The sequence below is a fragment of the Macrobrachium nipponense genome, chromosome 1, assembly GCF_015104395.2.
Source record: "Macrobrachium nipponense isolate FS-2020 chromosome 1, ASM1510439v2, whole genome shotgun sequence".
Taxonomy (NCBI): domain Eukaryota; kingdom Metazoa; phylum Arthropoda; class Malacostraca; order Decapoda; family Palaemonidae; genus Macrobrachium; species Macrobrachium nipponense.
The window spans coordinates 104474294-104499293 of NC_087200.1; the positions used below are offsets into that span (position 1 = coordinate 104474294).

The following is a 25000-nucleotide window of genomic DNA, read 5'->3' on the forward strand; positions in this document are numbered from 1 at the left end:
CTCATAGTAATAACATTTTAAAAAGAAAGTAATATTCCTCTAATGCTAACTGGACACACTACAGGCATACCGCCAGGCGACAGCCAACGAAATTAGGTCTCGGTAGAGTTGCCATTAGCCACCTGACAGCCGAAAGTCAAGGGAGAAACCGGGATTAGAGCGCGAGAAATGGTCCGGTAGGGGGTCGGGGATGGAGCGGGAAGGGGTCGGTTCGCATCGTCAATCGTCTTCAGTAACAAAAGCGAAGTCGACAACCGAACCCAAAGAGTCCAGGTATTTGGGCCCTGACCGCGGTTGAGGGTGGATGTGCGTCCGCTTCCAGGGCGGTGTCTATAGATAGTCGAGTTGCTCTTCCATTCGCCGAAGTTTAGTCTGTGGCGTTCGCTGCGGGTTATTTGTTTTCCCCAAAATAACATTAGCTTCTGAAGAAATCGGTAACGTGGCGCGACCCAAGAATCAAAAAGTTATCTCCCCTAGCGATCTCTTTGAAAACAAATTCGAAGAATCAAAGATACAAATCATCAAGTCGCGAAATATCTTTATGGTGCTAAACATTTGACTCAGACGATATGGAGGGTTTGAACGAAACGCTTAAAGTAGCGGTTGTGCTTCTGTTATGTTTGATCCAGGCAGGATTAGTGTCCGCTACACCGCTTCCTACACAAGACGACCAAGGCAGCGACAGGGAAGGGAAGGGCTTCCGTAAGTAACGATTTTCCTTATATGTTTTCTTTTTTGTATTTGATTAAATGGCAGGTGATCGTCACCGTCGAGACAAAAATTATGCGAACAGGGCTGTGGGGTCAATCATACGTCCACACACACACAATATATATGTAGTATATATATATATATATATATATATATATATATATATATATATATATATATATATATATATAGCAGTCGATGTTGATGGAAGAGGTAGCTTACTTGTACATACATGTTAATATAGTAGTTCTAAGTTCTTTGTGTTTAGTCTAAGTGTCCTCTCTCTCTCTCTTTCTGCTTATATATATAAGTATATATATATATATATTTATATATATATATATATATATATATATATATATATATATATATAATATATATATATATATATATATATATATACTGTACAGAGAATGGAAGAGGAAACAGTTCGAATATTTTGAAGTTTCCCTCGGAATCGAAATTGGGATTTGTAATCCCCTAGATTTTTTAATCAATCTTTCCACTGTTGATCATTTATCCATAAATGGAAAAACCGTCACCTTGTAATAGCGGTCTAAATTTGTTTCTCATTTTTTTCTCTCAATTATATGATAAACATTTTCAGAAATATTGCATTATAACGAAGTTTTCCAAAATCACGCATAGGAAAACTGTACAATTGGCTTTTTTATTTCTTTTTCTTTTGTGACTTAGGATCGTTGAAATCTCAATTGGTATTACACTAAGTACTTCACCACATTCCTTAGCCAGCCCCCTACGAAGAGAGAGAGAGAGAGAGAGAGAGAGTCTACTCTAATTTGCTTTCAAAAATATGAAGACATGATGGTAATACGGTCTAAAGAGGTAAAATAAGTAAGTCCAATCAAAAGGAAAGGCGGAATTTAAAAAAAAAAAAAAAAAAAACTACCGTTAATAAGGTGACTGCGAAGTTTTGTATCCGAAGTGGGTCGCATCTTGTTCTTCCTTTGTCCTCAAATTTTACATATGCAGAAGTTGCAAGGCATATATACATATAGATAAGTGTGTGTGTGTGTGTGTGTGTGTGTGTGTGAAGAGAGAGAGAGAGAGAGAGAGTTAGTATCCATGTCAGCAGCTATTAAAAATAGTGCATCATATCTGTCACGGGGCAATATATGTATGTGTGAAGATTGATCTACTTACAAGACTTAATTCACCTACAAGTCTCCTCTTTGGAAGGTGGTTTGAATATACGAAATTCTGGGGATTGCCCAGTTTTTTTTTTTTTTTTTTTTTTTTTTTTTAACGAGGTACAGAACCGAGGTGGGCCAAGTAGGAATAGGTCAGTGGAGTCATCTTTATAGTTACTACAACAGATGTCTCTGACGGAGGACCTGGGCGTGTGTACCATGAAGGCCATAACGGTAAGTTTAATGGTGTGAGGCCAAGAATGATCGTTATTGGACGAACCGGCATAGCAAAGGCAAGAGAAAACTTTAGGTTTTACAGTTTTGGCAGAATTTTGCTGTAAAATGAGTTAAAACATTTTGTTAGATTTCTAGGGGAGCTGTGGTTGTGGTTTTTCTGGTTCCCTTTTCTTCCTTTTTCTCTTCTCTCGGCCCCCTTCTCTCTCTCGTCTCTCTCTCTCCTCTCTCTCTCTCTCTCTCCTTCCCTCATTCCTCTATTATATATACATATGTGTATAGGTATGTATATATATATATGTTATATATTATATTATATATTAATATATATATAAAGATAAAAGACAACTACGCATAGTTTTCCCATTATCCTACGTACAATTATCAGATATTCAGGTTGTCTGTCTTATCAAACTGAAGGCCTCGTTAAAACCATTAACTTTATTTCGCCTTTTCTTTTTAGCCATCAGCTTCATTGACAGACTGAAATTGAATAAACGCATTTTACTTAATAGACATGAAAAATCTGTCTTAACAGAGCAACTTATTAATTTAAAGTAAGTACTAGTCAGTTGAGAGCCAACAAGACAGACAAATAGACATGATTACTAACGGAAGAATAAAAACAGATAATGTTGAAAACTACACAGAAATGTCTATGAGCGAGGAGCGATATTTTAGTTTACCTTCTGGTCTCACAGAAGACACACAGTGACCTACGCACGATAAATTTCGCCAACTCATGCAGATCACTCTTCCAGGGTTTCTAATATCTTCCCTTATGCGCAGCTTCTTTGGCGTCATATTGCTTACTAAAAGAATTATGATGTAGTACACCAACACATGAATGAATACACAAACACACACACACACACACACACACATATATATATATATTATATATATATATATATATATATATATATATATATATATATATATATATGTGTGTGTGGTGATGGTGTGTGTGTGTTTGTTTTTGTGTGTGTATGTACACGCGCATATATACTATACTTATTTATATTTATAAATGAATCACGAAAATATGGTGCGAGGTGAATATATATAAATAAATACAAATGCCAAGTAGGAAAGAGAAAGAATGGAGTGGTGCAGCAAGTAAAGGACGGAAAGTCGGAAGCCCTAGCACCACTCCATTGGTTATCTTTCTTTCGTGGCCTTTGTCTTATATATATATATATATATATATATATATATATATATATATATATATATATATATATATATATATATATATGATCACTCTGCCTCCAGATTTGCTACGTGATGGAATTGTCGGTAACCCAGTTGGTTTGTTTGTGAGCAATATCTTGACTTTACGATTTCTATAAAGAGTGTGTGTGTGTGTGTGTGTATGTATGTAATATCCATACATGTATATATACATATACATATATATATGCATACACACATTTTATATAAATATATATATACATGCATATTTATATATATATATATATATATATATATATATATATATATATATATATATATATATATATATATATGCATCACCAGTACCCTTACTGCCTTTTAAAGGTCGACTCCAGGGGAGTTAATTCTTTTCAGATGAGGATGTTTGCCACATGAGCATTTGCTCGCTGTCTGCAACCCGCCAGGCACACGAGAGTTTCACGGAACGTAGCTACCCAACCTTTGATAATTTTGAGATTATTAGAGAATTCAACGAACCAGAGATAGTAACCTTTTCACTCGCTGTTGAAAATACATACTCTCTGTAGATGAAAATATGTATGAATATATTTATTCTATATGCATGTAATGTGCATGTGTGTCTATTGATATCCCAGAAAATTAGGAACCTGAATATAAATGAATGTTTAAATTTTGTGTTCACAGAGTTATCCTGATGATCACATGTAGTGTGAGTAGACTTAGAAAAAATATAAAATTGGTATTCACTTCAACATTCAGCAATATATTAATGGTTTCATTTACCGAACAATTGATCTCAAGTACCAAATTGTCATTTGCGGCTGTTATAATATATTTTTGAGTTATACGCTGAATCATTGTCATCATTGAAGTGCGTTCGTTGTGTTTATTACAATGAACATCTTACATTCACTAAGAATGGCATATGGTAAAAATTCTTTACACTCTCGAATTTGACTAAATACAGCCTAAAAATACAGGAACAAAACATTTCCCAACAAACAATGACTAATGGAAACGTCAGTCAGTTTGGAACTCGCTGCCCAATTAACAAGACTGACGAGTATGCAGCTGCCTACAACTCTTTATAGAAATCGTAAAGTCAAGATATTGCTCACAAACAAACCAACTGGGTTACCGACAATTCCATCACGTAGCAAATTTGGAAGCAGAGTGATCATCCAAGGAACTGAATTCAACTGATGAAGAAAAACCAACCCACTGCCTTATCAAGCAGTCGGGGAGTCAAGATGCGCATCTCCAAGTAAGAAGGCCACAAGCTCACGTCATTATTCTCAGTTTACTTGCAGCTTTACATCCCAGTGAGCTCGAAGTCACGTTTTAACAGCTGTCTTATTAGTCGCTCGTCCAATTTCGAGGCATAAAGTTATTTATTGTGTGGCTGCAGATTCTCGAGAGGCGGAAACGAAGAAGATAATCACTGGCGCCTTGGATAATGACTGAGGTAATGCAGCCTCACGCCTTGTGGCAAGGAAAGGCACATCCGCAAAAATAAAAAGATGGAAAATTGGAAAAAACGCTCCTTAATAATAAGACATTGAAGAAAGAGCGTCTTCTCTCTCACTCTCTCATATATATATATATATATATATATATATATATAAATATATATATATATATATATATATATATATATATATGCATACATATACATATATATATATAATATTATTACACATATATATATAGATATATACATATATATATATAATATATGTATATATACATACATACATGCATGTATACATACATACATAGATTGCGTTTTTCAAGTATTTCTCACAAGGGTTTCATAAGGAATAAAAATGGCAGTGAAATCTAAAATTCCCTTCATGATCTTCCAAACCCAATTTAACTTGTTTTCTTCAGTATTTACATTTAGTCATCATCTTTCTGAAGTCAATTTTACTCGGTTTAAAATCTCTGATTCTCCACAATCAACTTCCTCTCATCGTTAGTTTGCTGATAATGCGAAAGACCAACTGGATTATATGCAGTGTTGTTTAGAAGTGAACGTCACTGGATTGTATTTGATTTTCTACGTCAAAACAACACTTGCAATAAAGCCAGTCGGTCTTTGGCAATATGAGCACGCTGCCGATCAAAATCGAATGCGGAGATTCAGGGATTTTGCGCTGAATAAAATTGTCTTCCGTAAGATGATGACAACAATATCTACTGAGGAAGAATAAAAAAAAGAAAAAAACAAGAAAACTGGTTTTGGAGACCTTGAAGGATGATGTAGATTTCATTGCCATACTTTATTAGTTATGAACCCTTAGTAAACTATATTTGACCCTTTAAATGTTAATAAAAGAGCCATAAAAATTAAATTAAAGATATTCTCTTTCAACCGATAAGGGTTAGTAGCTCAGTGTACAGTTAGCTAACCGACCAGTTGTTAAAGATACCTCAAGTAACAACAGAGGGCTGGTGTGGTTGGGGCGGCTTGGATGGATTGCGCCTCGTACTGACATCTGTTGGCGGCTTTGCAAAGTAACATCACGATTTGCTGTGAGAATAGGAAATCTGACACTTCTAGGGGAGGGCTGCTTGGTTTTGCTTCTTCGTCTTCTAGGTTTTTGTGAGCTCATTAAATATGTAAGCAAGTCTCCTGATACCATTGGCCTAAGACACTATGGTTTGCTGTTAGTTTACTCAAATAGTTGTGCAAATTATATGATAATCACGAAAAAAAAAATCACGAAACTAGAACTAATATGCTTTAGCTAAAAATTAATAATTCAAAATTTTCTACGTACACGGGAAGGTGAGGGATTGCCTTCCGGTATAAAGTGCATCTTTAATCATCTGGCAAATGTTTATTGGTGGTATAGGTTGTTTTCGCAGACTGAATAAACACTAACTGGTCTATGTAGCCAATAAGAACCACAGTAATTTACCATTGCTCGCTTTCATTTTCTTACAGGACAACGAGAAAACTATACTACAACCAGTTTAGGGAGAGACTGCATTGTTTTGAACCAATGTTATTCTTGCCATACATAGTATCATTTCATTATCCACTATCATAATATACTCATTTGTTACAATATAAGTCTTAAGATGGACACTTTCGGGTATTTATATTCTCTCGCTGAAACTGATAGTAATTTTAAAAATCATGGTCGTCATCAATTTCGATCAAAATTAAAATCAGAAATGGAGACAGGTTATCTATGGGACAATTCAGCTCTTTAATCCAAGAAAGAATTTGAGGATTATTCTCTTAAAATAGCATTTTGCAAGGGTTACCGATTCATACACCTGTCACACATTTAGACCAATTAAAATACTACATGCTCTTTATGAAACATTGCTAACTTTCTATTTAAGGAAGAAAGTTCCTAAGTTTGAACAGATTTAATTGTGGTTTTGAAAAATTTGGATTTAAACAAATTTTAGCAAGAAAAAAAACTGCGTTTAAAGATAGGAGAGAAATTATAATATAAATAAAAAAAAAACTTTTGTATAAATACGCCATGAAAGTAAATATTTTCTTTAAAAAATAAAACACATCTAAATTGAACATTATAGGTCTAATCATTTTTGCATTTTCCATGGTACTTTCGCATTTTTTTAATTTTACGATATAAATAGATACACAGAAAAAAACCCATTGTGAGAAATGTCGAGTGCTAAAAACGCACAGTAACACGCAAAAGCAACTGAAAACGTGAAGTCAGGAGGCTAAACCTGGATTTACAAAGTGATATTTAATAACAGATTTCAATATTTCAAAAGGAAAGGGGCCTTGGTTGATATTGAAAAGATTTAAAGGACGAAAAAGAAACGTAATGACCAAAGAAAACTGCCTGAGTCTCTTCCTAAATTTGTCGGACTACTACAGTAACTGTTAGCGTTAGTGTTAATAGTCTAGTAGTACAATAACAGGCTTCAGGGGTTACTATTCTGTTTGCTTACTGGCCGAAATATGAATATGGCGTTTTGTTACAGATAAAACTGAATGGAAGAGTTATTCATAAACATATAAAAGGCAACGAAAATATCCTGTGATGATAAGGCCAGGATAATGAAACTGATCAACAGGAACATTACAATGTAAAATACGAAAATAATGTAAAAACACATTTTTAATTCATGGGAAAACCTAGGAAATAAATGGGGCCTTTATTAACACTTCTTTGTGGAATGAAGGCCTCTTTAACATATTTGTTATAGCTCATTATTGCCTAAAAGTGTATTTTTACAAATAACCAATCACATATACGTATCACCTGAATTACTATTGTGTGCCTTCTTAGTTCCGGTTCAAAACAGCAGAGAAGTGATATTTAAAGACAGCGTTCTTCCCGTGCAGCGTATTACAGATTATCTACTTATATACTTACAACAATATGTAACACAACATATGCAAAGTTTTATTGCAATATACTATATTTATAACGAAACTAATATTCTAACATCACATTCTAAGTTCAAATTCAATTCAAATTCAAAAATTTTATTGATAATTTACATCAAAAGGGAAGTATAGTGTTCTTATATCTTCCCTTTCCCAATAACACAGTTATTCTATCTTAAAATACAATGTGGTTTCCCTTACATTTTTTAATAAAATCAGTTATTTTATTATTATTAATTATAAAACATATTTGTTCATACAGATCTGCAATGGAATCATTTCTGATTCCATCAAATTCTTTGCATTCCATAATATAATGATACAACTTATGACTTTTGTCTTGTTTACAAAATTTACAAGGTACATTTTTGTCTTTATTAAATTCCCAATAATACTTATATCCCAATCTAAGTCTCATAACCCAACCTTCAAACAAAGTAGATCGTTTTCCATAAGTTACATTTGTTCCTTCAGAAATTTTCAAATAATGATATAAACAACTACTTCCCTTTTCCAACACATTCTAAGTTACAATGAAACAAGGTAACGATTAATTAGCGGATGTTTTTATACTTAAAAATAAACGTATCCGGTACCGTGAAAACAAAACGAAGATAGACTTCAAATTTAGGCTTCTTTGAAATGACCAGATTTCAGAAGTAAACACGACGTAGAGAGCAGCGCCCCATTGAAGTGCTTCTCTCTCTGGTTTGATCCAGATTCGATCTCTGTATCCGTCACGGCTCCATTCCTTACCAAGCAAATTTGTTGTTAATCTACATTTGTAACTCAGATAACCATAATTAGGAAAGTGTATATATACCACTTTTGGTCGGTTCACTTGATGCGGCAACTGACAAGTAGGACAAACAACAATAACAGATGTGACACGACATGCAAGTAAGATGCTACGGCGAATATGTAATTAGAAAGATGTTTGGATTCTTGTCCGACTTTTTGCGTGCTGACGCCCCCGTCCCTCCCCCACCACCACCCCCACCTCCTCTCGTTTTGCGGTATCCTCAGATGCCTCCAGGTGCCTTTCGGAGTTCTAGGAATCATCTCCTTTTTTTCTCTCTCTCTTTCAATTCTGATCTATATTACAGATTCTTTTTTCACATTCCTCCGCAGTTTTTTCGTTTTCCCACACTTCGTTTCGTTTTTCTTCCTATTTATACTATTTTTGCCTCAAGCATTTATTTTTGGATGCACTGACAGATGGCACAATTATAGGCTAGCCGTAAAACCACTAGTCCGAAGTTCTGTGCAAGACAAATCGATTTTTTCTTTTGAGTGACGTTTTGCATAAGCATCCCGGCGAGGAATTCTTGGCGTCTAAGAACATTAACCCACAGGCCTCATCTTTGGGGCTGTGTGAATCTCTCTCTCTCTCTCTCTCTCTCTCTCTCTCTCTCTCTCTCACGTAATACTGACTTGTTCGTTCTGTTCTAGTTTTCATGGACTTCAACTAGTTCCTCCCATGGTCAATGTATGGCAGATTCAAGTAGTTGGTGCTCTTTCTTTGTTCAGTGAGTACTTTATTAATCAACAGTGTTTGAGATTTTGTTTTAAATCTCTCTAAACAGCGAATGTTAATTTTCAGAGCATTTGTCTACAATTACTTAAATCATTTTCACATATGTAAATATACAAACGGGAAAATTGCCGGTTTTTCTTTGATCGCTATAGCTCTCAAACGGAATCAGACTTTTGGTTTGCACTGACAAGGATTCAATTATCAATATATTCCGAATTACAGGAGTGTCTGTGGCGCTGCCCAGACATCCTTCCATTGTTTCGAAGTGACGCTATGGCATTCTGGGGTCGTAATGGTAACTTTTAGTATTGGTATTGTTATTCAAAATATGCACGCATACAAATGGAAGAGAGGAGGCTACTAACTTACTAAACAAGCGCCCGCGTTATTGATAGGATGCACTTAGTTGGAAAAAAAAAACAGGAAAGAAGACTGAAAATAAATTTAACGAATACTTTCTTAAATCTGCAGTACTCTCTCATATATATATATATATATATATATATATAATATATATATATATATATATGTGTGTGTGTGTGTGTGTGTGTGTGTGTATGTGTATAGTGTATATATATATATATATATATATATATATATATATATATAAGAGCACTGCAGATTAATAATAGTATTCGTGTGTGTGTTTATAGAATACACACACACACATATCGTATAGATATGATATATATATATATATATATATATATAATATATATATATATATATATATATATATATTACTACATAATAACTGAGAAATAACCCAGAAAAGTTAAGACGATGACATGACGCTTGAAAGTACTATTACGGCCTGCCGTTAGCATGGGTACGAGCTTCACAACCATAACTGGGTTAAGATAAACAACTGATAAAATCTCGGGAAAACGCAAACACCCAGACCGAAAGCTTCATTCCAACGATGGCAAAATGTCTAAAGCATACGACGTTATCGTCTTTGGTCATTGGAAGCCTTAAGAACACAAGCAAGTTTTCTGGCACCGTCAAATAATACCAGATAATATGGTCAAATATTAGCAGCGATGTAGAGTCCGCACGGACACTCGTCGTGAAGTCACTAATTTGTAGTCCTAGTTTTGCTCACAGCTAATCTGCTGCAGGTCGATTAACGTTAGCTTCTTTTTGTGTAAGAGTTAAAATCTTTACTGTACCTCATTTAAAAATAAGTGTGTATACCGCACTCTCTATGCTCGAGACCTTAATCATGCACTAAATAATTATATCAGAAACGACATCAACGCTGGATAAAAATCCAACCACTAACAGTCGGTCGTTCAATAAAAACTCCGAAGGAAATCGGATACGTACTCTCGACACCAAAGTTAAGAAGTTAATGTATGTCTCATGGTTAACCACGATTAAGGTAGAATAAAAACCGGTGTTAAGAATCCTGGATATTTATCGAATGTCGTGGTCGCTTCTGATATAATTACTTAGATAAAAAAAGGGCCTAATAAGCACTTGTTTCAAAGAAAACTCCTAATTTCACGCGTCAATAAAATGGGAAAGTAAATGCACAGTAGTACGCCTGTTTGATTTTCTTCTTTAAAATATATACAGCAGAAAGCTTTCGATGACCCTGCAAGGTTCTTCTTGTCAAGGGAACCGTGCAGGTCATCAAAAGCTTTTGCTGCATATATTTTAAAAAACAAAATTAAACAGGCATACTACTGTGCATTTACTTTCCTAAGCACTTGTTTCCTATAAGCATATTGTTTGTCTTGATTTAACAAACACATAAAAGGTACGATATTTCAGTTGGAAAAGGCAGAGTCTTGTGAAATGTTTCTTCATCGGGAAGAATTTCCATGTATTGAATTGAATATAGAATTTGGGCCAAAGGCGAAGCACTGGGACCTGTGAGGCCATTCAGCGCTGAAACGGAAATTGACAGTTAAAGGTATGAAAGGTGTAACAGGAGGAAAACTTTGCAGTTGCACTATGAATCAATTGTTAGGAGAGGTGGAAAGCAAGATGGAAGAAAGAGAATAAGACAGAAGGTAAAGTATAAGGAACGAAATGGGTTTCAGGTAGGCGCCGAAGGGACGCTGCAAAGAACCTACAAAGCAGAATTTCTATGTAGCAAAATTTCCAAGTAGAAAACAACGATAAAACGTGATAAACTTGGGAGAGAGTTTTCTGGAACCCTTTTTCAAAAATAATGTGGTTTCTCCAACCCAGTTGCCCAGATATTATGAAAAGCTTTAATATCTATAAAGGAGTGGAAATTTGATGAGAGGTGGCTCGAGATGACTAGACTCGGGTGGGTGAAAGCCAGCCGATGAGCAGCTCAGCTGTATCTAAGTTGTGCGTAGGTATTTAGCTTGTTTGTACAAAGAGGTTCAAGATAATTAGATATACAAGTGTTTTATAGATAAAAGCCAGCTCTGTAAACGACCAAAAATGTATTCCTTGCAATGGTAATTCGAATATAAATTCACGGACAAACTCATCTTCCAGTGTGGTGTGGCAACAGTGGTGTGATTGTGAAAAGCTTCCGATGTTAGGGATGACCAGTCTATGATTGAGATTCATTGTAACGTTGTTTCCTGTGTTTCAACTGTGTTGAAGTAAGATGGGTTCTTATCTGGGTTTAATGAATCAGAAATATTCCTCGAATTTTCAAGCACACGTCTTTTTACTTTTATCCTAGGTTCTAATTCAGGATCCCGGGAAGGACAAAACCTTTCGATGGATACTGGGAAACATTCACTTCGACTATTCCGACATAATTGTCTTGTAATTGATTTTTTTTGTAAAGTCATACATCAATCACGCCAAACTTATAGTGACCAGATTATGATGCTAGTGGTAGTAATAGAAATGATGGAAGAGGTTGTCCACGAATATACTACAGGGAGGGACCCATCACTTACTTCCTCCGTGAAACGAGTGTAATAGCGGCTTGTTATGTCATCATTTGATAAGGAACTTTACTTTCTTTGTATTGTTTTGCAGAATTGTGTAAATTACGCTCATTCATGAGCCGATTTGCGGAGATAATTGTGCAAGCCTTGCAGGGACAACGTGCTCTTTTAACAATGGGTCCCCGAGCGGTTTAATTGCTTGCTTTGTTTTCTTTGTCGGACGATATTTTCGTGACCAGATTCACCTTACAGATATCAGTGGTTTCCCCTAGTTCTCACAAGAAATTATTATGCACTTCCGGTTTTTCGTTGTAAGAAACATATGGATAACAATAATGTTAAATTACAGCTAGATATCATCAGGAGGTCATATAACCAAAGTTTTCCGTTCAGTGTGCTTACATGAAGAAACGTTTGGACTATAGACTGAGACTTTGAGTATTATGTTTGGATAGAACCCAGGAGACGTAAACTCAAGTCTTTTAGATAATGTTTGAATCTTTGCTCATACAGCCCGGCAGTCGTTCCGAAAAAGACAAGAGATTCTCTTACTGCATCGAGGTTCCAAAGCAGACGCACTTTCAGACGCGCGGTTATGATACTACCGCCCCCCAGGTGTGGGAGGGGGAGGGCGGAGCCGTTGAAGGTTGGAGGAATTATAGTGTCAAAGGGTCGCTTCTAACCAGTTTTTCGCTTTACTGTTAGGCCGAAAGAAACCAAGAGAAATCTGAGTTCTGTCTTCTGTAGCATTCATTTATTCATTCCTTCATTCAGTTTTCATGAGTTGCAGCATCATGTGTCTGTTTCAAGCACCTTAGAGGAGGGAAGGGAGGTGAGAGATTGAGAAAGCCGGGCTCTCCTCCTTTCCAAACGAATGGGTTTTCACAACGATAACTTGTTCGTAAAACACAAAGCGTTTGCTGTGTACATTCCCAGTTATAAATCTTCTTAATGACCCAGTTTAAAAAAGGTGAATCAATTATTATGCACTGTCAAAATTTCATCATGAAAACCTCGCGCATAGTTATTCCAAGTCTAAGAAATGGCGAATTCAGAACTGTCAACTATTAACAAAGCCTGGCTTTAACAATGGAAACATTAAGTTAGATTCAGTTTATCGCTATTTTGAAACTATTAAATATTATAAAGTAAAAGTTTTGTTCTAACCATAAACGTACATCTACGAGCATCTAATATAATAAAGACATCCCAGAGAGGAATTCTTTACGAACCTTCAGAGTTTCTCAGAAACTGAATTTAATGAATCATACAGCAATTCTATATTTCCATATAGATAAAATAAGTAAAATATTTACGCACACATGTACATGTACATATACATACATAATATATATGTATATATATATATAATATATATATATATATACTTCAATAACCCTCCTAGCATTATGTAATCTCTTAGTAACGTCCTGCATTGGTTGTTATTTACTCCGTAGGTAGCTTATGAAATGGCTCCTTGTTTTCCTGAATAGAGTCCTTGGAAATGTTACTTCTAAATCAGTTACTGCTAATTTCTTTGGGCTCATTATCGGGTAGCTTACGATTGGTTCTTTTGTTTATTAGTTGCTAAGTGGTAATTTGTAATTAATGTTTATATTTTCGTAAAATATAAGTATATGTAAAACTGGTCTTTAATTTTACTTTTGAAAGACGAATTATTCTCGTAAATATTACTTTCCGCTACAAGAAGCGCTTCCCTCATCACTGTGCAACGCCAGCAAGAACTAATCAATCAATTAATCATCACTGAGGATAAATAAAGTGTTCATGAATAAATAAGTTTGAATATATATATATATATATATATATATATATATATATATATATATATATATATATATATATATATATATATATGCTGCAAGGGCAGTATTCTAGTTGACTTATATATTCTCTTGTCTGTAGCAATATTATACATTAATTATAAATATATATATATATATATATATATATATATATATATATATATATATATATATAATGTATAAATATTACTACAGACAAGAGAATATATAGGTCAATTAGAAAACACACACACATATATATATATATATATATATATGTGTGTGTGTGTGTGTGTGTGTGTATACATGTATATTCTATATGCATCCATGTCTCTTTACTTGCATAATAAAGGAGATGATACTTAGTCCGTTTGCTAAAATCTAAATTAAACATTTACATAAAACGCTTGTAAATCATTCTTTAACAATAAATCATTAAACGTACGTAAGCAAGAGCCATACAAAACCAACGGTAAGCTTTGTTACAACTGATGAGTGATCATTTTCAGTGTATAAAAGTGGGTAATCATGTTCAAAATGGCTTATGATTATTAGTGGCGTCAGTCAAGAGCAAAATGTGTGAGAGCTTGTGACGCTCCTCTTTCCAACTCCTACTGTTTCTCTATCTTAATATGACTCTCTCTCTCTCTCTCTCTCTCTCTCTCTCTCTCTCTCTCTCTCTCTCTCTCTCTCTCCTTGTACAATATTATTCTAAATTTCTTTCGCAATGACTTGCTAAAATTAAGACGATATCAAAAATAAATACAATGACTTGCAGCGGTAAAATTGTAGCTCCCGTTTCTTTTAAGAAGAATGAATAGCCGAGAAAACAGATGTTAATCTAGATAACTTGTGGGTTTTTTCAGTGAGCTTTGTTACTCAACCAGAGCATGGTATAGGCTTGTTTTGGATGACTATTTAGGGCTGCAGTGAAATCTCTCGACGAAGCCATTTGATGTGAAGATTAAATATTTTTTTGCATCTTGATACTGGCATCAGTCACGGGACCACATTTGAAATCAGTGGTAGAGAAAAATAAAATTATTTTGTTCTTTCACATTTAAAAGATTTATGTAGTGTAGTATCAAATTATAAAATTACAACAAAGAGTTAACCATTAGACAAAATTTTAATATCAAAGAGCAAAAGACAGCAACTAAGGTTCTCTCTCTCTCTCGGTCTCCTCTCTCTCTATATATCTATATATATATATATATATATATATATATATATATTATATATATATATATATTATATATATATAATATATATTATATATATATTATTTATTACCTACTGCTTAACCAAAGGATGTCACAAAACGACCTACTAATAAGGCTTCAAAATATAGGCAGTATTAAGAACAAATATTCTAGTCAGCAAAGAACCCAGACGCAGGTGAATGAGAAATTTCTCCAGGGTGTCTGAAAAGCAATAAACACTAACAAAGCCTGAATAAGGAAGGAGGTCAGTGTTACTTTTTGCTGCGTCACTGGACATTCATTTGTTTCTGGGCATAGCGTCAGCGGCTGTGGAATGAAATGACTAAGAGTATAAACAGTGCTTGAAGCAAGAGTTAGTGAGTGATAAAACTCTGTGTGTGTGTGTGTATTTTTGTCACAAAGACACACGATTATTCAAAACGAATAAGAAAGAATTATGCATGGGAAACAATCACAGTAACTAAATGAAGTCGACTTAAAGTAAACGATCTCTGAAAGTTGACATAGCAGGTGAAAGGACGGTATACAGCAGTGTACCTGGGGTGTAGATGCACTTACTGGCCCTGGAGGGGGAAGGCACCGCTATGGAAAACCTATTGGAAGGGATAATGTAAAAGCTAGGATGCCTGTGGCGAAAACGTGACGCTGCCAGGTAGTTATTTATAATGCGGACGTTAGGCCTCCGAAAGCGACGAACAGCGTCGTCGAATTTGATGGGCCTTTTCTGAAACGGTGGTTACCTTTTCAGAGAGAGATTTCTGGAATCCATATATTATCTGTTGCACTACCATATTATTTATTCTTGCTCATTCATTTTTCATTATTTTTTATTCTTTTTTTTCCAATTTTACAATCATCCTTATATATCTTGGCAATGTTTCCTTATTGATTGCTGATAGGCTCATAACAGTCTCTATTTCGCTTAAAAAGACATAGAACCGATAACTATTATTAATGTCATCATATTATTCCTACTCAGTTCTTTTTTTTTGGCTTATGAATTACACTTATTATTCGATCAGTTACTCCATATTCAGTTTAAGTTACTTTACTGGAATACAACTTTTAATCTTTAGCAAAAGAAACTTGGGCCCAGCACACAAGTATTCCAAAGGCTTCCAGAAGATTCCTTAAATATCTATTCCTACGGTCCTTACAGTAGTGGAGATTCAGTTCTAAATAACAAACACTTGTTCATATTTATTGTAAAGTAATTCTTTTAAACGAAATCCTGAATTATTTTATTTTTATTGCCTTCTTTGCCGTCCATCATTTTAAAAGAATGTAGATCAGCAATTACTTGAACGCAGATGACTGCATACCGTCTGCAGTGACGCGCACAGTCCACCAAGACACAGACCAGAAATTCCGCGGGAAAGTTAAATGCAGACATAAAACCCGTTTTATTCTACTAGTGCCATTTACTTGGGTCTGTATTGCGAGAAATTAAATACAGACATTTTAAGTTTCGACCTGTGCATTACCAACCGTTTTTAATCGAAAGTAAGAATTATCAATTTTTCGTTGAAAGTAAAATGCAATATAGGATTTCAACTCAACACATTTTAAAACTTGTGATTCAACAGTAAAAGAACAAAGTAAATGTCAGAAACTCCATATTCAATAATTTGATGTCATCAGTACTCGATATATATATTTATATAATATATAATATATATATATATATATATATATATATATATATATATATATATATATATATATATATATATATATATATATATATATATATATGCCTGTTTTTGTAAGTGGGTATTTTGTTTTATTTGTGTTGTGGACAACCAGATTTATCAGCGAGGAACTAAAGCTACATGCGACTATATAGTACAGCATATCAATCCGGCATTGCTTTGGGGGGAGACACTAAAACCATCCTATCCATATTCCCTTCAATGCCGTCCGTCTACAGGCTCTGGCTCACCTTGACCTTGTTTGTATTTCTCAGACTGCCATCCGTTTTTGTAACCTGGTGTTAGGATTAGATTAAGGCCAAAAGAATACCGTTAATTGTAAAGCTTTCTTAATGTAGCTCGAGGGAGATGTAGGTTAAAAAGGAGTGGTCCAGGAAAAGCCTCCTCCTCCTCCTCCTCCTTCCCCCGGTATCGACGGAGGAGGAAATGCATTCGACAGCTGCTTCGTGACTTGGAATTAATTACCTGTGTTATTGCCTTCAGTTTCTCTTATTACTGAGAGAGAGAGAGAGAGAGAGAGAGAGAGAGAGAGAGAGAGAGAGAGAGAGAGAGAGAGAGTTTTGTGGACCTTGATTTCCTTTGTTTTTATTTTGAATAATTAATAGTAGAAGGAAGTCAACGAAGCGAGACGTCTTCGACGATTTTATACATCTAATATTAAATGTGTTAAAAATCATTCATATATAAAAAAGATAAATAACTAAACCAACAATTACATATTCTGGCTCCTGTCTTACTAATGATTGATTCGTGTATTTTATTACTTATCTTACAGCTTGCGTTAACTGATCGAGACTGCAAATAGGAAAATATTTATGATAGTAAGAAGAGAGAGAGAAAAAGAGAGTTTGTGGTTTGTAATATTTCACTTTTAATAAGAAAAAATCATCAAAGTGAATTACAATGGCAGTGCTAAAAGATTATTTTCTATTTTTAACGAAAGCAATATCCAACCAACCAATAGATCAATTGTAGTAACTACAATACAACGATGAAAATGACTAGTCTTACTCGGTAGAATTTCTCAAGTCATTGGAGAGAAAGGAATTTGCATTGTTTCTCTTTTTCATAGACTATCTTTTTGTGAATTCCTGAACACTTGTAAAAAGGATGAATATTGCGTTTGAATTCACACAGTACTCAAATGCAACACTGAAGCTGATATTGAATGAATAGGGATTGTGAAATAAAAAAATAAATATATATATATGTGCGTTCGTGCGTGTGTGTGTGTGTGTGCGCGTGTGTAGAGAGAGAGAGAGAGAGAGAGAATTGCCACCAGTTCTAATAAACTAAGAAATCCCACGGCATTGGCAACGAATTAATTTAAATTTGCATCTTATGAACTGTTGTACAAGACTTACCGGTAACTTAACAGTCTCTCTCTCTCTCTCTCTCTCTCTTTGTAATAGAGAAAGTACCGACTTCAAGAGGCGTGTTTCTAAACGTGTCTTGTCAACTGACAGGTTAAGAGCATCTGAGTTTCACTTCACTAAAGTAATGAATGATGAGATGGTTAATCATAAAAACACCGAACCTTTTGTTGTCTGACATTATTTTCGGTGACGTAACATAAAATGATACCTGTGACCCAAATGAAAAGAATCGCCACGCTGAAAAAGTTAACCTTGTTCTCTTCTCTCTCTCTCTCTCTCTCTCTCTGTTATTCAAATGACAACGTAAACGCCTCCATTATCTTTCACCTCTCGATCCCTCTCCCACTGTTGCTTGCATGGCCGAGATCATGCGACCCGAAGGAAATGATGAATGGCAACCTGTGGGAAGCGAGTGACTCCCTCACTCAAGGGATGATGATGCCCCTATTGAGGAGAATGTTGACAAGGGTGACTCAGCGTTGCTCGAGACTTTGGGTTCATAGCCACAAAATGAGGTGTTATTGAGAATGAATGAAGCTGCGCTGTTCATAATATAACACCTCACTCATCATGATGTGTCATTCAGAACTTGTCAATCTCGAAATCTGGAAAATTATTTCTGAAACTGTTATAAGCAGACAAGAGACACATTATGTTTAATTAATATCTCTTTCGCGAAAAAGTCATAATCAAGTTAAATATTACTATTTGAAAGCTTTTATCTCACAAATTCCTGAAATTTCAAAACCCAAATGTGATGACCGGAGTAGACGAGTACTTACTGCATCATTGTTTCGTTAAATGTTGCCATCCGAGAGCGGCGGAGCGATTGTGTAATAACGATTGAATACATAATTTCTCTTAACGGTATCTTAAGGTTTATTTTCTACCATATGAATCATTCCTCAAGAAAAGGGAAAATTAACCTAAGGGAATTTGCTTCTTTTTTTAAAGGATCAAATATATTTAAAGAGAGCCAACAAGATTTTGTTCAGGTGTAAGTTTGAATGGATAGTGATCCTTCTTCAGCATGGTTGTCGAATAGTTGAGAACAGAAGTCAGGTGGGCTGTGCCAGAGTCAAAGTATATAGGGTCTGCTCAACTCGGCAGTGGGGGCTGAGCTAATGCTGTGACGTCAGAAGAGTAACACTTCCTGTGCGTCTCCACTGAATTACTTAGAGAAGCTTTAGTTTTTATACATTTAATCCATATCGCATGGTGTTTTTGATAAAATCTTGATAAAATCTGTAAATAGGTCACATGCTTGATGTTTTTAATACCCATTCAAAGTATATAGGGTCTGCTCAACTCGGCAGTGGGGGCGGAGCTAATACTGTGACGTCACAAGAGTAACACTACCCGGGCTTCTCCATTGAATTACTAAAAGAACCCTTAGTTTTTATACATTTAATCCATATCGCATGTATTTTTCATAAAATCTTGATAAAATCTGTAGAGAGGTCACATGTTTGATTTTTTTTAATACCCATTCTCTCAATTAGTCACCAAGCCTTGTTTTATTGCACATAAAATATACCAGTTTGAACACACATAGCTACTCCAGCTTTCTTCATATGTTTATTCTTTACTTATTTATTTACTTACCTATATACTGGTTTGCTGTATTCTCTTCAAGCCCATTTTTTATAACATGACAACTCTCTCTCTCCCTCTCTCTTTCAGGTAGTAATATTATCAAGCTTTTAAATCATTCTTAAGAAATGTATTTAGTTCTGTCACTGTGTTCATACCTCACTTTGAAAAGCAACTTTTTTTTATGCTAAAGGTTATATTTTCCATATGTTATTAAGAATACTTATTGTTATGCAATAATACAAAGAAAATGTGGATACAGGCAGTGTAAAAAATGGCAGTTGCCTTTGCACGACTTGACCACAAAAAAGAAAACAATACCAAAAGTGTAAGAATTACATTATATACGATATAAGGTATCAAAGGAATAAATGATGAAGAAAATGATACAGGGAACACATTTCCAGCAAATTTCTCATTAGCACTTCATATCACATAAATATACATCCGAACACATAAGTTTACATACAACACAAACTGTACACATAAAGGTATTAATTATGCATGCCTCAAACGATTATAATATTTTCGGAAAAAGTACAAAAAGGTATTAGTCAGTCTGGCTGGATGTATCTGATGACGTTTCACAAGGGGCGGGGCTAGATTTCAGATCTCCCAGGAACGCTTAATTTTTTATAATTTTTGCGTGTAGATAATTTTTACTGTGCGCAATTATGGGTTTGAAAATAATTGTAATTGTAATGTGTCATATACCAATTGAAAGGGCATTCTTTGTACTTTTACATGGTATATAGCAAAATGTAATAAGATTAAAAATTATGTAAGAAAGATTTGGTAAATATTTACATAAAATTTAAAAATTTTGGTCCGTCTTTGACCTAGAATTCCTCGAAAATTTCTGAGAACTACTATCAATTTTATTTGTGCGCGTTATATAGTACATTTTATCAGCTTTCTAATTCATTTTTCAGTTTCTTTCTATCATCATTCCTTAGTCAGATACGCTATGAAACGTGAATGTATGTAGGTTGACGGATGAAGTAATGGCACATTTTTGTGTGCGTAGATAATTTTTTCTGTGCGCGCTTGTGGGTTTGAAAGTAATCGTAATTGTAATGTGCCATATATCATTTGAAAGAGCATTCTTTGTACTTTAACGTAATATAAGGCACCATGCAATAGGAGGAAAATTTATATAAAAAAATGCCATCGCAAACATAGTTATATGGAAATGTTATCGTAAATATAGTTTCATAAAGATATGGCCCTTTTGTAACTGATGACGTTTCACAAGGGGCGGGGATAGGTTTTATTACAGCCTCGTGAGCAGACGCTATATATTTTGACTCTGGGCGGTGCTGTACTGCCACCAAGACGGTCAGGTTTGAATGAGGCCGGCTAAGTTTGGCTAACCCTTTGGACCTTTGTCTAACCCACTGAAACCACAAAAAACGGTACAAATTATTTCGTGTTCCGCTGTTCAGTTAGTTTCTAAAAGGTATCATTAAACCAGGACCCACTGGGTCCTGCATTAAACCATGCCATTATACCCTGCCATAAGTCCTCACGTGTGACTTTGAACTTGACCAGCAGATTTTGTGGCCAATGCTAAAAGCGGGCCGATATTATCATATATTCCTGAGTAAAGATGCTACACATTGCTGTGCATTTCAGGGCTGTGTCTCTTCGATAAAATCTTGCCAAAGCATCCGATATGGATCGTATTTTAGACATAGCTATTTGAAGCCACGGCCTAACTGGCAAAAATATGCAGTGATGTCTAATGTGGATAATTAAGGCACTTATCAGAGTAAATTAAAGAAATTTAAAGGTAAATTTGGCTAAAAACGGGGAAAATGGCTCAATATCGAACCCATATCGCGAGAAAAGATAATTAACATAGTTTGCGACTATTAGGCCAAAACTGGAATACTGCTTCATTTTGATTAGATGTGAATTATGTCTTTGGAATAGTTGAAAGTGAAAAGATCGAGAGAGAGCCATGGAAATATTTACAAAATTCCTAAAATCAACCAGAGATGGGGTAGCATGATTCGGCTGGCTATCCGGGTACGCTGTTCCCGAAGCGTCGACTCAAAAGTCTGAAGAGTATACTTTTAAAACATTGGGTTCTTCACTCGGAGCTGACAATGTCAGTCAAGAAAGTTTTAATACCGTACACATTTAGCATTTCAAGAAAAAAGAAACTTGATGAATGCTATCAGTGGTGAATGATTGCACAGTTTTTAAGTGATCTAACTCCGTTGGTTTCCATATCCTTCTTCAGCTTTTAGAGGTAACTCGCGAGTTTTTCTTTTTTTTTTCTATCGAAGATTTCTTGCCATTTAGGACAAGTAAGAGGGTACGATTGCGTATACACAGGTGGAATTATAGAGAACAAAAAATTTAAACTCTCTCTCTCTCTCTCTCTCTCTCTCTAAAGGTCAGGGGGTTACCTAGAGTGAAAACATTTATCGTGCATATGAATACTCTTGTCCAAGCGGGTGTGGCTTGACATACATACCAGGAGGCGGATTAGGTGTTCTGTTCAACAAGAACTTTTTGGTGCTGTTTTCTGATAAGAGAGAGAGAGAGAGAGAGAGAGAGAGAGAGAGAGAGAGCCAGCAATTGTAGAAGCCGTAAAAGATCGTTCTTGTTTTCCTCCAACCCCCTTCTTCTCGGCGATTAACTTTATTGTGATCATTTGGCCCGCGGTGTAAATAAAGGGTCGTGGGTTATAGTACTAGTACTTGATGGTGAGTGGAGTACAAATGACAACCACAGAGTACCGTTATTTCTGCCGGATTTCCTTTTCAAAAGGACGGAAAACACGGAGGGGCTGCGTTCTCTGTCGAACGAGCCAACCTTTCACTATATAAAAAAAATATAAAATTATAAGTCATTTTTTTTTTTTTTTTTTTTTTTTTTGTGCGGTCGACGTTTGTATATGTTCATTACTATTTACATGCGCTTTCGTTTTGTTTACGGACAGTTTACGATTTCTGTTTTTATTCCCTTTTCTGGGATGAGGTAGGACAATTATAAAATAAAACATTTAAGTTGTAAAATTTCTCTGGCGGCACGAAAAACCATTTTACCCTACAGGTAGTACCAATGAAATTTCCTACATTCTCGAACAAGGTGTTAATCCGAGGCCACCCTAAACCCGATCTTAACCTCATATGATAAAAAGACATCTGTTGAACTTAATATAGTAATCTGCCCGAGAGAGGGACGGGCTCCATTCAAACTCCGTTTCCTTTCTCGGGCACAAAATTGGAAAAGATCCGATAAGCCTATTCGCTGCCGAGATGCCAAGATGTTAATAGTTTACTCCTTTTCTTGTACACTATAGTATTTCTTCATCCTGTAGGCCTATGGGCGGCCCTTTCCCGTTATAGGAAAAAATCCTTGACCTACTGGATTAGGCCTACTACAAGGTAGGCTTACCGAAAGCTTGTGTTTGTGGGAACTTTTCTGAATCATGGAACATCTGAGAGAGAGAGAGAGAGAGAGAGAGAGAGAGCTAAATTAAAGTGTATTGTCCCTCATACACACACACACACACACACACACACACACACACACATATATATATATTATATATATATATAAGTTATATTATATATATATAATATATGTATATGGTTGTAATAATTATCACACCGTGATTCATATAAATTATTCGAGCTACAAATGTCCTTTAATATCTATTCGCACTACCTCGGAATTGACGTATTTTCATATGTGTAAACCGAAAGGGAATCTTTTAGTTGATAAGAATTTCGTCCTCTCGGGGAATCGAACCACCGTCCAGCGGACAGGGACGAAATCAAGAAGACAGTCACGTTATCGATTCGGCTAACAAGTGAGATTCTAAGTTTATACCGATTCTGACGTTACAAATCACCGTCGAACTCGGTTATTCGTAATTAGAATCGATATCCAACCCCCTCTACCATGTTAACAAATTCGAACGTTTGACGAACGTAGCCATATTATGAATAATTATCATCACCGTGATACATATAAATTATTCGAGCTTCAAATGTCCTTTAATATTTAATTCGAGGTAGAGCGAATTAGATATTAAAGGACATTTGTAGCTCGAATAATAATGTGTTATATATTTGCAGCATATACAGAAAGCCATTTAAATAGCTACAGTAATGTAGCCTATTTGGGGATTCTTCTCACAAATCCACAGTGGGTGTTGAATATTGTATCGAATTTCACGATAGAGGAAACCTCCGATTTAAAATGTGTAGGTATTTCTTCTTGCAACTACTTTTAGAATTCGTACTAAAAGTGTGGTTTTATTTCTCTTAGTTAATTGATTAACCGAATTTCACATCAAAGATACCGGAGAGAATAAGGGAAAGAAAACAACGCAACATTTGCTCGCTGAAAGTCGCATAATTTTACAATGCAATATATCTTTTCAAAATCTTCTTTACGTTGTTGTGGCAATCAGATGGTGAATATCCCACGAATTCTAAATTAGACACCACTATTAGGTTATTCAACCGAGGACAATTGCATATTATAAAAAATGACCAATAAGTTGCATTTTGAAATGAGCCCATGACATATATCGGAAACTGTCAACTCAGTTCAAAAGTATGCGATATCTGTCCTTAAGTCACTTGTATCACGTGCCTCTTAGTTGCTTTGTAGGTCACAGCATATAACAGCGATTTTAAGTCTAAACCGGTTACAAGTCAGTTCAGAGAATCACGAGGCGTTTCCAGAAAAGTTTTGCTCTTCATCCAGTAGAATAAATGATATTGTGCTATTCACGTTAAAAAATCAAAATTTATTATTTAAACCCTTTGGCAAAAATGTTGTTCATCTGAGAAAATTGTCCAATGGCATGTTTCCTGTTTCATAGCACGTCTCCGAAGTACGAAAGCTGAAAAAAAAAAAAAAAACTGGTTTCTAACAACCTTCATAACGGCCTCCGAGACAATCACAGCTTGCAGTTTGCCGCCGGGCAGAAGATTTGTGTTGACTGCTCCTTCCCGCACCCGAAGGCCGTTGCAATACTCTCTTCAGCTTTCGCGGTTCCTGGCGAGTGTAGTACTTCCCAGAAATGGGAATTTCACCTTCTTCGATGAATACGTGAATCGTCGCATGTTCCCGACCGACCGGTTTCCCCAAAACAAGCGGCAGGTGATTCAGCCGGGGAAATTATCGGTATTGGAAATGGAAAAGTGAATCACAAA

At 35.4% G+C, this 25000-nt stretch overlaps 1 protein-coding gene across 1 annotated transcript in view; it reads left to right on the forward strand.

Moving 5' to 3' along the window:
* The first annotated feature begins 276 nt into the window (after window positions 1-276).
* LOC135219516 (serine-rich adhesin for platelets-like) overlaps window positions 277-25000 on the forward strand; it is a 43679-nt gene continuing 18955 nt past the window's right edge. Inside the window, exon 1 of the mRNA XM_064256345.1 lies at window positions 277-702. Within this exon, the coding sequence (XP_064112415.1) occupies window positions 570-702 (133 nt within the window). The 5' untranslated portion in view covers window positions 277-569. The remainder of the gene's footprint in view (window positions 703-25000) is intronic.